This window comes from Tachyglossus aculeatus, chromosome 19, assembly GCF_015852505.1.
Source record: "Tachyglossus aculeatus isolate mTacAcu1 chromosome 19, mTacAcu1.pri, whole genome shotgun sequence".
Taxonomy (NCBI): Eukaryota; Metazoa; Chordata; class Mammalia; order Monotremata; family Tachyglossidae; genus Tachyglossus; species Tachyglossus aculeatus.
This window is the reverse complement of record NC_052084.1, coordinates 3,053,847-3,066,625: the sequence shown is the minus strand read 5'-3', so window position 1 is coordinate 3,066,625 and position 12,779 is coordinate 3,053,847. Positions and strand designations below refer to the sequence as shown.

Sequence of the window (12,779 nt, the reverse complement as noted above, 5' to 3'; positions counted from 1 at the left end):
GGAATCAGAAGGACCTGGGTTCTAATCCTGGCTCCACCACACATCTGCTGTGGGACCTTGGGCAAGTTACCTCACTTCTCTGGGTGACGTGGCTTAGTGGAAAGAACACGGGCTTGGGAGTCAGAGGTCATGAGTTCCAATCCCGGCTCTGCCACTTAAGAGCTGTGTGACTTGGGCAAGTCACTTCACTTCTCTGGGCCTCAGTTACCTCATCAGTAAAATGGAGATCAAGTCTGTGAGCCCCACGTGGGACAACCTGATTACCTTGCATCTACCCCAGCTCTTAGAACAATGCTGGGCACATAGTAAGTGCCTAACAAATACTATCATCATCTGTAAAATGGGGATTGAGAGTGTCAGCCCCGTGGGGGACAGGGCAGTAAGAGCTCAATAAATATGATTGAATGAATGAATGACTCTGTCCAACCTGATTAAATTCTATCTCGCCCAGTACTTAGAGCAGTGCTTGGCACACAGCAAGCACTTACTTAACAAGTACTTTAATTATGATTATTAAGCACTGTAGTAAACCCTGGATAAGATACAAGATATCAGGTTGGACTCTGTCCCTGTCCCACATGGGGCTCACAACCCACGTAAAGGGAGTAGGGTTTAATCCCACCTAAAAGGAGACTGAGGTCTAGAGAAGTGAAGTGACATGCCCAAGGTCACACCGCAGACAAGTGGAGGAGCTGGGATTAGAACTCATGACCTTCTGATGCCAAGGCCCGGGCTGTATCCACTACGCCATGCTGCTTCCCGGTGCTTAGGAAATCAGGAAATCCCTTTGTGGACTGCTTTTCCAAGGCCACTCTCCCCTGAACCAAGACATGGTCTGCGTTACCTTCCAGTGATGTTATCCAGAGATCCCAATTTTCCACTAGTTTTCCCAAGCAGCAGCAGCAGCAGCAACAGCGGCCTCTGGCACAACTCCAGGACATCACATAGCCCATCCACCTCCCACCTCAATATTGTTTGAAACAACTTTAGTTCTGTAGAACATCTGTTTCCTGGCCCATTGGTCCCTCTTTAAACCAGTTCCCACACAGCATTAAATGAAATAACATCGGTTCTACCCCAAATTCTTTCCACACCATTACCCGATGAACTCCTAAGAGTGGGGAAGCCTTTTCTCCTTGACTCTAACAGTCTGCTGCATGGGAATTTGCCATTCACACATTCTAGGAACGTGCCCCAGATTTGCCTTCCTGTAGGAGAGAGGACTGGGAAGTATATTTGGAGAGCAGAGTTCTTGCATTGGTATTAACGTGATCTCAATTTAGCCAGCAGGAGAATTAAATCTTGTCTTACGCTGACAAGTCGTCTTCTATCCATAGAGACTCCATGGACACCTCTCTCTCAGAATGCCCCACTTCTACTTGCAATCATTCTGGTAGCATATGATAATAATAATAATGATGGTATTTGTTAAGCGCTTGCTACGTGCAAAGCCCTGTTCTAAGCACTGGGGGAATACAAGGCAATCAGGTTGCCCCACGTGGGGCTCACAATCTTAATCCCCATTTTACAGATAAGGTAACTGAGGCACAGAGCAGTTAAATGACTTGCCCAAAGTCACACAGCTGACAATTGGTGGAGCTGGGATTTGAACCCATGACCTCTGACTTCAAAGCCTGTTCTCTTTCCACTGAGCCACACTGCTTCGTTTACTATGTGCAGTGCACTGTACTAAGCATTTGGGAGAGTGGCAGGGAATGTGACTGTTTATTGTTGCACTGTATTCTCCCAAGCGTTTAGTACAGTGCTCTACATACAGTAAGCGCTCAATAAATACGATTGAATGAATGAATGAATACAATACAATAGAGCATGGTTCATTTGTAGTCTACCCACAAGGAGCTTACAGACAGTTGGGAAATCTACCCCAATTCCTTATTTCCTCCAGGAGTCAGTCCTATGCTATTTACCCACGCCAGTCCAATTCATGTCACCTTTATTCTTTGAGTAAGAGGGTTGAGTCACTGGTTTTTCAAAACGAGGATATGATTGCATGCATTTCAAGGGGAGCATTGAGGAAGATCAACAGCTCTAAGTGGGCATAATAGAGAAGCATAAATATAAGTGGGAGAAGAAGGGACATCCAAGGAGGAAGATAGATAAGACTGTGGCTCTGTCTTCCCAAGGAACCTAATAATAATGAGTGGTATTTGTTGAGTGCTTAGTAGGTGCCAGACACTGTATTAAGTGCAGGTGTAGACACAAGACAATCGGGTTGGGCACAGTCCCTGAAACACATGAGGATCACAGTCTTCATCTTCACTTTAGAGATGAGATAACTGTGGCACAGAGAAGTAAAGTGACTTGCCTAAGGTCACCCAGCGGACAAGTGGTGGAGCTGAAATTAGAACCCAAGCCCTCTGGCTCCCAGATCCACGCTCTACCACTAGGCCAAGCTATGTCTCCAACTTTGCCTTCAGAAAACTAGCGCGTGAACCTGTTTTTTGGAAGTCTGATCTCCAGTGGCAACTATCACAGAGAACAGAAGTCAGAGAGAAAGCTATCACCATCCTGCACGTTTTTTGTGTGTTTGTGTGATCATTATTAAATCCCCAATACCCTCTTTTCCTCCCCCCAAATTGTTATAATTAAATCCAGATTCGTCGACATGGTTTTCAGCTTCTCAGATGTCTGCAAATAGTGTTTATTTCCTTCATCCGAGGCCACTGCATTGGCCTTCTAATTCATCTGTATTAGCATCAAGTGTCAATATGGATGAAAAAGAAGGCAGAGTACAGACTGGCTATAGCAAGGGGCTTATTGTTTTAATTAAATTACCAGCGCGTCGGACTTCCCCATTCTCCAGGGGCTCATTAGGTGTCTGAGCATTTTTAAAACTCGGTCAGAAGAGAGAGGAGATGGAGCCAACCCAGTGAACGAGAGGCGATGGAACTCTATATTCAGCATCTATTCAGCATGGGGCAGGAAGTTGGATTCAAAGCTAAAGATGCCTCTTTGCTGAAAGGATTCAAAGGAAAAAAATGGCAGTTGTTGACCAACATTCCTCGTCGGTCCAGAAATATAGGCCAACTTCCAAGCAGGGGCTTGGAGAACAAGTCAGAATTCCAGGACGTGGGAATTCAGCCTTAATCAGATGGTTTGGGAATTAGGGTGTGGTGAAAGTCTGTTTCTCCTTCTAGATTGTAAACTCCCTGTGGGAAGGGATCATGGCTTTTGTTTTGTTGTTGTTTTTGTTTTGTTTTATGATGTTTTGTGTTTTGTTAAGCGCTTACTATGGGCCAGGCGCTGTTCTAAGTGGTGGGGTAGATACTAGGTAATCAGGTTGCCCCACATGGGGCTCACAGTCTTAATCCCCGTTTTACAGATGAGGTAACTGAGGCACAGAGAAGTGAAGTGATTTGCCCAAAGTCACACAGCTGACAAGTAGCAGAGCTGGAATTCAAACCCATAATCTCTGACTCCCATGCTTGTGCTCTTTCTACTAAGCCACACTGCTTCTCTGAGATAGTTTCCTCATCTGTAAAATAGCAGCACAATACCTCTTTCTCCCTTCCCCTTAGACTGTGAACCCCATTCAGGAAAAGAACTGTGTTCAATTTTCTTTTTCTGTCCTAGTGCTTCATTCAGTGCTTGGCACTTAGTAAGTACTTAACAATTATGATGATGACGATGAAGTCCCCATAGAATGGAAGTGGGCAGTACCGTGAATCCCATTCATCAAGGAGAAAATGGATCCCTGGGAAGTGACTCACTCAGGACATCAGCCTGGGCAACTAGATGAATGGAAAGCAAAATTTCCAAATTCCCATTCCAGTGTGGTCCTCCCTTTGCTCATACTCACTCACTAGTCAGAGCCCAGATTTAGGGATCAGCCAATCAATCAATGAATCATATATACTGAGCGCTTACTGTGTGCAGAGCACTGAGTTAAATGCTTGGGAGAGTCCAGTATAACTGAGTTAGTAGACCACAATCCCTACCCACAGTGAGCTTACAGTAGAGAGAGAGGAGGGATAAAGCAGGGGAAGTGATCGCTACCCACAGTACCCTGGAAGCCATTACCTAAAGATTGTCCCCCTACCCTGGGAGAAAAGCACACAAAAATCATTCTGCTCAATGACCCACCTGGAGTTCAGGAACAGGAGAAATTGATGCCAGTCTTCATTTCCTCTGAGGTGGAGAGTTGCTTTGTGGACACCGTCTGACTCTTCCAAGAAGAAATGAACCTTTCCTGGAAGAAAGTGGGCTTTGGTCTTCCAATCGGGCAGTGTCGCTTGGAAAAGTAGATGAATCAGTGGAAAGCCCATTCTTCTGAGTCACTTGAGTTGCCAAGGTCATTCTACACTCTACTTCCATGTTGGTATTAATGTTCCTCCTTTATAATTTCTTTTAATGCCCATCTCCTCCACTAGACTCTAAGCTCCTCTGAGTAGGAAACATGTCCACCACCAGTTATATTGTATTCTCCCAAGCGCTTAGTACAGTGCTCTGTGCACTCAGTAAATATCATTGATTGAGTGATTGTTTCTAAGGCCCTTGGTTCCTACCTGTGGCTAAAGTTTTCCATCTTTTACTTTCTTTTACAGTTAGATTTCTGTTAATGCTCTTAATTGATTCCATAAATCAACAGTATTTATTGAGTGCTTATTGTGTGCACAGCACTGGTCTAAACGCTTGAGAGAGAACAACACAACAGAGCCGATAGACACGTTCCCTGCCCACAAGGAGCTTACAGTCTAGAGAGACAATACAGAGAGACAATCCCCACCCACACCAGGCTTACAGTCTAGAAGTGGGGGAGACGGACATCAAAACAAGTAAACAGGCATCATTATAAATAAATAGAATTATATAAACATACACACACACATATGCACATACACCTGGACAGGGTGTGTCAGCCCCTATCTCCTTTGGCAATTAAGCTTCCAAGTTCAGGATTGAGAAGATGGGGAGGGAGGGAGAGTGACTTCAATACCTAAGTTTCCCCCAAACTTCCTTCATGAGGAAGAGAGTATTTTGAAACACCCATCAGGTATGATTGGGCCCTGCTTCCCCTCCTTCTCCTGAACAATAGATTGTGTAATAGACTGTAAGCTCCTTGTGGGCAAGGGGCAAGTGTGCCAACTCTATTGTACAGTACAATAGTGAGCACTTTGCACAGTGCTCTCTGTATGCAGTAAGTGCTCAATAAATACCACTGATTGATTGTCCTAGACTGCAAACACCTCCTACAGAATCAAGGTGAGACGTGCTACGGACACAATTAGTGGGGTAGAAAATGGAGTTCTGGGGAAGTGACCCATTGAGGACATCGGCCGGGTGATCTGGATGAGGGGAAAGCATGACACTTCTCCCTTGGCCATATTTCCTTGAGAAATTAATTTGCTTGGAGGTTTGGGTGTGACCCTAACTCTAAACATGATTCCCAGCTAGTTTTGGTTCTCTAATCCTTTGCCATCTGAGCAGGAGACTTTGGTAAGCTAAGTGCTAGGACAGGTCCATTGCCTCCTTGACCCTCCTTGGCCATTCATTGAATTGTATTTATTGAGCGCTTATTGTGCGCAGAGCACTGTACTAAGCTCTTGGAAAGTACAATTCAGCCACAAATAGAAACAATCCCTACCCAACAACAGGCTCACAGTGTTTGGGAGTTACTGTCAAGGGATAATGAGGGAGAAAGATAAGGAGGTAGACAGAGACTCAGAGAGAGAGAAAAAGGAGGGACACGGAGAGAGACGGAAAGATAGATTGTAAGCTCCTTGAGAGCAGGGATCATGTCTACCAACGCTATTGTATTGAACTCTCCCAAGCACTCAGTACAGTGCTCTGCACACAGGAAGTGCTCGATATATACCGCGGATTCATTGGCAAAGGGATGGCAAGAAAAGAGAAACACAGAGAGGGACTGAGAGAAGAGAGAGAGATACAGAGAGGAAAACACACAGAGAGAAAACAAGAGAAAGAAGAAGCACAGAAGGAGACAGACTGAGAGAAGAGAGAATTCAGAGGGAGAAACAGAAAGATGGAGAGAAAAACTGGAGAAATAAGAAGCACACAGAGAGGCAGACTGAGAGAAGGGAGATACACAGAGAGAGAAATAGAAAACAAGAGAAAGAAGCGACACGGAGAGACAGGCTGAGAGAAGAGATATACAAAGAGAGAAGCAGAGAAAGAGACAGAGAGAAAACAGAGAAAGAGACAGAGAGAAAACGAGAGAGAGAGAGAGAGAGACCGAGAGAAGAGATATATATACATAGAGAGAGAGAGAAGCAGAGAAAGAGAGAAAACGAGTAGAGACATAAAGACTGACAGGCTGAGATAAAAGAGCTACAGAGGGGAGAAAGAGAGACAGAGAGAAAATGAGAGAGAAGAGACAAACAGAGAGAAGAGAGATACAGAGAGAGAGAAGAGAAAGAGAGAAAATGAAAGTGACACAGAGACAGACTGAGAGAAAAGAGTTAGGGGAGAAACAGAAAAACAGAAAGAAGAGAGACAGACAGATTGAAGGGAGATACAGAGAGAGAAAGAGACAGAGAGAAAAGAGAAAAAAGAGGCATGCAAAGACAGAATATATGTGTGTGTGTATATATATATATATAAAGAGAGAGCGAGAGAACGACAGACAGACAAGGAGAGGGGAGAAGTAGAGCCCCAGGGAGAAATGAGTTTCAGCTTCAATCACCTTCCATTTCCTGTAAAGAATGACTTCCAAAGATGATTTCCAAATGATTTGCAGATTCACAGAGTGCTCTAGAGATGTGTGCTATTATCTACCAAATCCAGCTCTGGGATCTCAAAACTTATTTGCCCCAGTTGAGACAGAAGACAGTTTGTCAGTGTTGACTCCGCAAAAGATCAGGAGAAAATGAACGCAGGGATTATCTGACCCATCCGAGAGGCAAAGGGGAGCTTTTACTGGCTTGGGAATTTTTTATTGGCTTGTGACTGATGTGAGAAACTGGATTCTGTAACTTTTTCCTGCTGGGGCTTCCAAAGTTTTGGGTCATGTTTACTCAGAATGTTAATAATAAAGGAAATTACTAAAACTGAACTGAAAAGCTTTTAAAGGACCCCAGAGAATCCGAAATCACTCACCAAATATAATAAGACATGTAAACTTCAGGGGACTAATATTTAAAGTTTGCTGTGAGCCAGTTGGAAGTGTGACTGTTTTCATATGTAAGGGCATGCATGGAAAGCAGGATATGGGCGAGAAGTTCTTTAAGAACTTTTTAAACAACTCCATCTGCTCCTCCCTTCCCTCCCTCAAAAGACTTAGAAAATCATCTTCTCCCCATCCTACCTCCACCCATTCACTCATGTTCAACTTTTCCCTTTCCTCTGTCCACTTCTTTGGACTTCAACTACCCAGATCTCCAATCCCCTCAGGAAATCCTGAGAATTGTGTGTGTGTGTTTTTCTGGTATTTGTTATTTGTTAAGCACTCACTATATGAGGCACTGGGGTAGATACCGACTGATCAAGTTGGACACAGTCCATGTCCCACATGGGGCTCATGGTCTTAATCCCCATTTTACAGATGAGGTAACTGAGGCCCAGAGCAATGAACTGACTAGCCCCAGGTTTCACAGTAGACAAGTGGCAGAGCTGGGATGAGAACCCAGTTCCCTCTGGCTCCCAGGCCAGTGCTCTAGACACTAGGGAAGCACCAAGGAGTACTGGATAGACCACAGGCCTGGAAATCCGACGGTCATGAGTTCTAATCCCGGCTCTGCCACTTGTCTGCTGTGTGACCTGAGGCAAAATCAAGTTGTTGCTAACTTGTACTTCCCAACTGCACACAGTAAGCGTTCAATAAATGCGATTGAATGAATGAAAATAACTTCACTTCTCTGGGCCTCAGTTACCTCAGCTGTAAAATGGGGATCGGGACTGTGAGCTCCATATGGGACAGGGACTGTGTCCAACCTGATTTGCTTGTACCCACCCCTGTGCTTAATACAGTGCTTGGCAAATAGTTATTACTGAACAAATACCACTATTATTATTATTAGGTCACACTGCTTCTGGTCTTTGTTAGAGTTTGCTATCTGACCAAACACTGTGCTAAGCTCTGGGGCAGATGAAAGGTAATTAAATCAGACCCAATCTTCGCTCCACCTGTGGCTGAATCTCAGATCTACCTGCCCTTTTCACTGTCAACCAAGCAAACAAAAAGATGGATGAAATACCTTTGTGTAGGTGGCCCCTGGCTAGGCAGGTGTTGTTCAGAGTTTGCAATGGAGCAGACGGACATTTCGCCTCCTGGAGACTCTGACGTCAAGCCGGGAGATGGGAAGGTGACTTCAGGACAAATGAACAAATACATAAATGATCCAAAAAAATACAGTAGTTGCATTAGATGAAGCAAAGACAGAGAGCATTCAGCAGCGATAGTTCTGAAGGTATTTTTTCAGTACCTACTGAGTGGAGTGCACTGTCCTGAATGCTTGGAAGTGTGAAGCAGAATAATAATAATGATAACTGTGGAATTTGTTAAGTACTTACCATGTGCCGGGCACTGTCCTAAGCACCGGAAAGAATACAAGCTTAACAGTCCGTGTCCCACATGGGGCCCACCGTCTTAATCCCCATTGTGCAGATGAGGGAACTGAGGCTCAGAGAAGTGAACTGACTCGCCCAAGGTCACCCAGCAATGTGGCAGAGCTGGGGTGAGAACCCACGTCCTTCTGACCCCACGGCCTGGGCTCTATCGACCCATCTGCTCTGCTTCTCACCCTAGTGCTTATTCCAGTGTTCTGCACAGAGTAAGCCTCCAAACTCGTCGTGGCTGGGGAGTGTGTCTGTTTATTGGTATATTGGACTTTCCCAAGTGCTTAGAACAGTCCTCCGCCCACAGTAAGTGCTCAACAGGGACGATCGCCTGACTGACTAATCGACGGGTAGAACGTAAGCTCCTTGAGGGTCCAGCGGGAGGTCAGGGCTCCCCGGCAGACTGATAACTGATCTTCCTTCTCATTGCAGGATGACCTGGAGACTCCGGCTGACCTTGACTCTGGCGGTGGTGCTGCTGAGGGCGTCTGAGGCCCGGAAGAGCCGCCCGGCGGGGGCCATCCCCTCCCCCTACAAGGACGGGGGCGGCGGCGGAGGGGGAGGAGGGGGCAATAACTCGGAGCGCTGGCAACACCAGGTCAAGGAGGTCCTGGCCTCCAGCCAAGAGGCCTTGGTAGTCACCGAGCGCAAGTACTTGAAGAGCGATTGGTGCAAGACCCAGCCTCTAAGACAGACGGTCAGCGAGGAGGGCTGCCGGAGCCGTACGGTCCTCAACCGCTTCTGCTACGGCCAGTGCAACTCCTTCTACATCCCCCGCCATGTCAAGAAGGAGGAAGAGTCCTTCCAGTCCTGCGCCTTCTGCAAGCCGCAGAGGCTGGCCTCCGTGCTGGTCGAGCTCGAATGCCCGGGCCTCGACCCGCCCTTCCGACTGAAGAAGATCCAGAAGGTCAAACAGTGCCGCTGTATCTCAGTGAACCTCAGTGACTCGGATAAGCAGTGAGCGCTTCGCCCCCTTCCCGGCCGCCCCCAGAGCAGCGCCCCTTCAGCATTAAGGCCTCTTTCCGTTGCCCCCTCGCTCCTTCCCGTCGGTTTCGCTGCTGTCGCCGGACCGTACCCCATTTCCCACCGAGGGCCCTTCCCCACCCCCTCCACCCCCACAAGAGGGGGCGGTCCCCACTGCCCCGGACTGGTGGTCTTTGGCCCCAAGCCCCATCCTCTGGAAGGGGACACCGAAAGCCACGTGCTTTTCAGTCCAGCATTAATCATTTCCACTGTGTGGAAAAGGAATCTTGGATCCGACACTCCGACCGTGACCCCCCTCTGCTCCCCCCAAAGAAACTCAGGCCGGGGGGGGCCCTGCTTTCTGCTTCTAAATTCGGGGGGCCGGACACTAGTGGATGGCGGGGGAGGCAGAGAGGGTGTGGGAGATGGAAACGTCTGACTTGCGGTGGGAGCTAAGAGGAGGCCAAAGGCCTCCAACAGGACAGCGGACGGGAGGACATCACCACCCCACCGCCACTCCCCAAAAGCCCCTCCTGGGTTATCCCAGCCCCAGCTGCAGCCTAGACACAGAGGGTCTCTTTGTTCATGCTGGTTTTATAATCGACCCGTAGTAAAAGAGCTGTTAAGAAGTATTATTCTCGCCCTATCCATGTATTGTTTCACGTGTCGCTTGGGCCTCTGAGGTGGGAGCGAAGCTCAGGATCGGTCCGAGACCAGGGCCGGGCTCCTGTTGCCTAGCAACCCTCCACACCACATCCTCCGGTGGGGTGCCGATGCCCTCCCCCCCACCCTCAAGCCGAGGGGCCCGGGGAGAGGGCTGGGAATCTGGAAAGTCACTGGAGGTCACCCTGAAGCATCGAAGCTGCCTCAACTACTAAGATGTTTAAATAGGAGAAGGAGCGTTTTCTTTTTTTTTAAACTCTTAAAACCAAGGAAAACTCGGAGTCCTAAGTCCCAGGTTGGGGAGGGGTGGGGGGGATGGGGGGAGAGATATCCCAGGGAGGAGCAGGAGGTGGAGGTGGGAGATTAGATCCACGGGCCCAAATCCTGGGCAAATGGGCCACAGAGTACTTGATGTTTCCGGGCTCAGGAGCACCAGAAATGTTTCAGAGGTGTGAGCCTGAATCTGTGTTTTGGCCTGAAGGCCTTATCTGGGAGAATCCTATCGAAGATTCTCGTGGATGGAACCGACATCTCCCCTCTGATGGGGCTTTAAGAATCATCACACCCCAGTTCCAGGGGCCTCTCCTGGTGTGGAGGGCTTCTCGAGACGGCCCACCAAAATAAACCCATCATGCTAGAGGCCTCTACAGGGACGCCCACTTCCAACCCACCCAGTGATAAGCCATTAGTGTTGGGACCCAGGAGCCCTAGAAAACAACAGGCCCCGAGTCACACAGAAGACCGGATGGACGAGGTTCTAACCGGTTTGGAAGGCGGGGGCCGGGAGCAGGGGACGGGTGGCCGCTCTGTAGCCTGACTCCCTCCCTAATCCCCCCTTCCCCCTCTCAGCCCCGGCCTTAGTTCCTCCCCACGCCCGCTGTCTCGAGGCCTAGGAGAAACGGGATTCAGGAGCGCGGAGGTGACTGGCACAGGCAGTTGAGCCCTGAAGCGGCCTTAGAAAGCGCTAAATTAAAATCCCCACGGGGCTGGGTGATGGGGTGAGGAGAGCTCTCCCCTGGCTCCAGAGCTGACATTCGGCGCTTAGTGCAAATCCTCACAAGTCGTTCTTGGCATTGGAAAGTTCAGCCCGAAAAACCTGATGCGGCTGTGTCTTACTGGCGGCGATGAACAGACGGACAGGTCTCCCTTCGGAGATAATCCGCTCTAGGCAACCGGGCCTCTCTGGGGAACACTAAGTCTCTCACACACATGCACACACACAACCACGCCACACACAGCCGCAACCCACCCTTGCGGACTCTCTCCCTCACAGTTCCTCCTACCCCGAGGCCGGGCGCGTATCCGTGAAAGCAATACCATATGCTGCAAGATGCAGAGCCTTCCTGAGGTTATTTGTATGTAAAAATGAAGTTTACCTTATAACGGTTCAAACTGTATTTAAATGTCCTTGTTTTATAAATGAAGAAAAGCTATAAGTATAATGTAATTATTTTATAGGTGTACTATTATTAAATTATAGAACAAATAAAGATACTCTAGGATTATATGTCATCATCCGGGGGAGCCCGAGGCCTGAGAGTCTGATTTAGGGGATGAGGGTCGTTCGGAGCTGGGAAACCTGGTGGTAAGTTCAGGGGTTTAGGCCAAACAGCGTCCAGGCCCCTGTGCGGTTGAATTCCCGCAGCCTGGCCGACGGGGAAATTTCCCAGTAAGCTCTGGAAAAGGCTTCCGGATCCGCTGACCCCTTTCCCCTGCCCGCTGAACGGTATGGCTGAGGTACGGGAAAGGAGTATTATCCCCAAGTTGAGCACACAGTGTCTCAATTCCTTGTTGGGCGTTTCGATCCTAGGCATGCCACATCTCCATGGGCCTGGCCTTCTTTGACCAACATCCAGAAAGTTCTCTAGGCTCACAAGGCAGCTGAGTTGACATTTCCCAGCGGTATTTTGAGAGCAGGTAGAGGGAAAAGCACGAGGCATAATGGTGGCCTAGATTCCAGTTGTCCCATCTATGAATCATAAATGACCCTTCGCCCTGTTCCTCTTTTCTCTCGCTCTGCCCTCTTCAGCCTCTGACCCCTTGCTCACGACAAGCCTCTCCCTGCCAAATCCGACAGACCACAGCTCTTCCTTGCTTCAAAGGCCTCTTTCAAAGTCCCCCTCCTCCAGGGGGATTTCCCTGATTAGCTGTCATTTCCCACACAGGTCGTATTCTCCTCAGGGCCCCCACACTGTGGCAGTATGGAAAGAGTCATGATAATTTATTATGGTATCTGTTAAGCACTTATGTGCCAAGCACTGTACTAAACGCTGGGGCAGAGACAATAATTGCGCTGTTTATTACGTGCTTACTACTTGCCAATCAATCAGTGGTATTTTGTGAGTGCTTACTATGTACAGAGAGCAGTGTACTAAGCACTTCGGAGAGTACGATAGAGTATAATTAGCAGACACTCTCCCTGCCCATAATGAGTGACAAGCACTGTGCTACACACTGGAGTAGATTCAAGATAATCTGGTCCCCCATGGGGCTCACAGTCTAAATAGGAGGAAGGACAGGTATTGAATCCCCATTTTGCTGATAAGGGAACTGAGGCCCAGAGAAACAAAGTGTGTGGCCCGAAGTCACACAGCAGGTAAGTGTATAGTACAGTGCTC

The 12,779-nt window shown here is 48.1% G+C and overlaps 1 protein-coding gene across 1 annotated transcript in view; it reads left to right on the top strand.

Annotated features, from left to right (window-relative positions):
- Positions 1 to 10,451, top strand: part of GREM2 (gremlin 2, DAN family BMP antagonist) — a 54,963-nt gene extending 44,512 nt beyond the window's left edge. The window contains exon 2 of the mRNA XM_038761427.1: positions 8,968 to 10,451. Within this exon, the coding sequence (XP_038617355.1) occupies positions 8,969 to 9,496 (528 nt within the window). The 5' untranslated portion in view covers position 8,968 and the 3' untranslated portion in view covers positions 9,497 to 10,451. The remainder of the gene's footprint in view (positions 1 to 8,967) is intronic.
- The last annotated feature ends 2,328 nt before the right edge of the window (positions 10,452 to 12,779 follow it).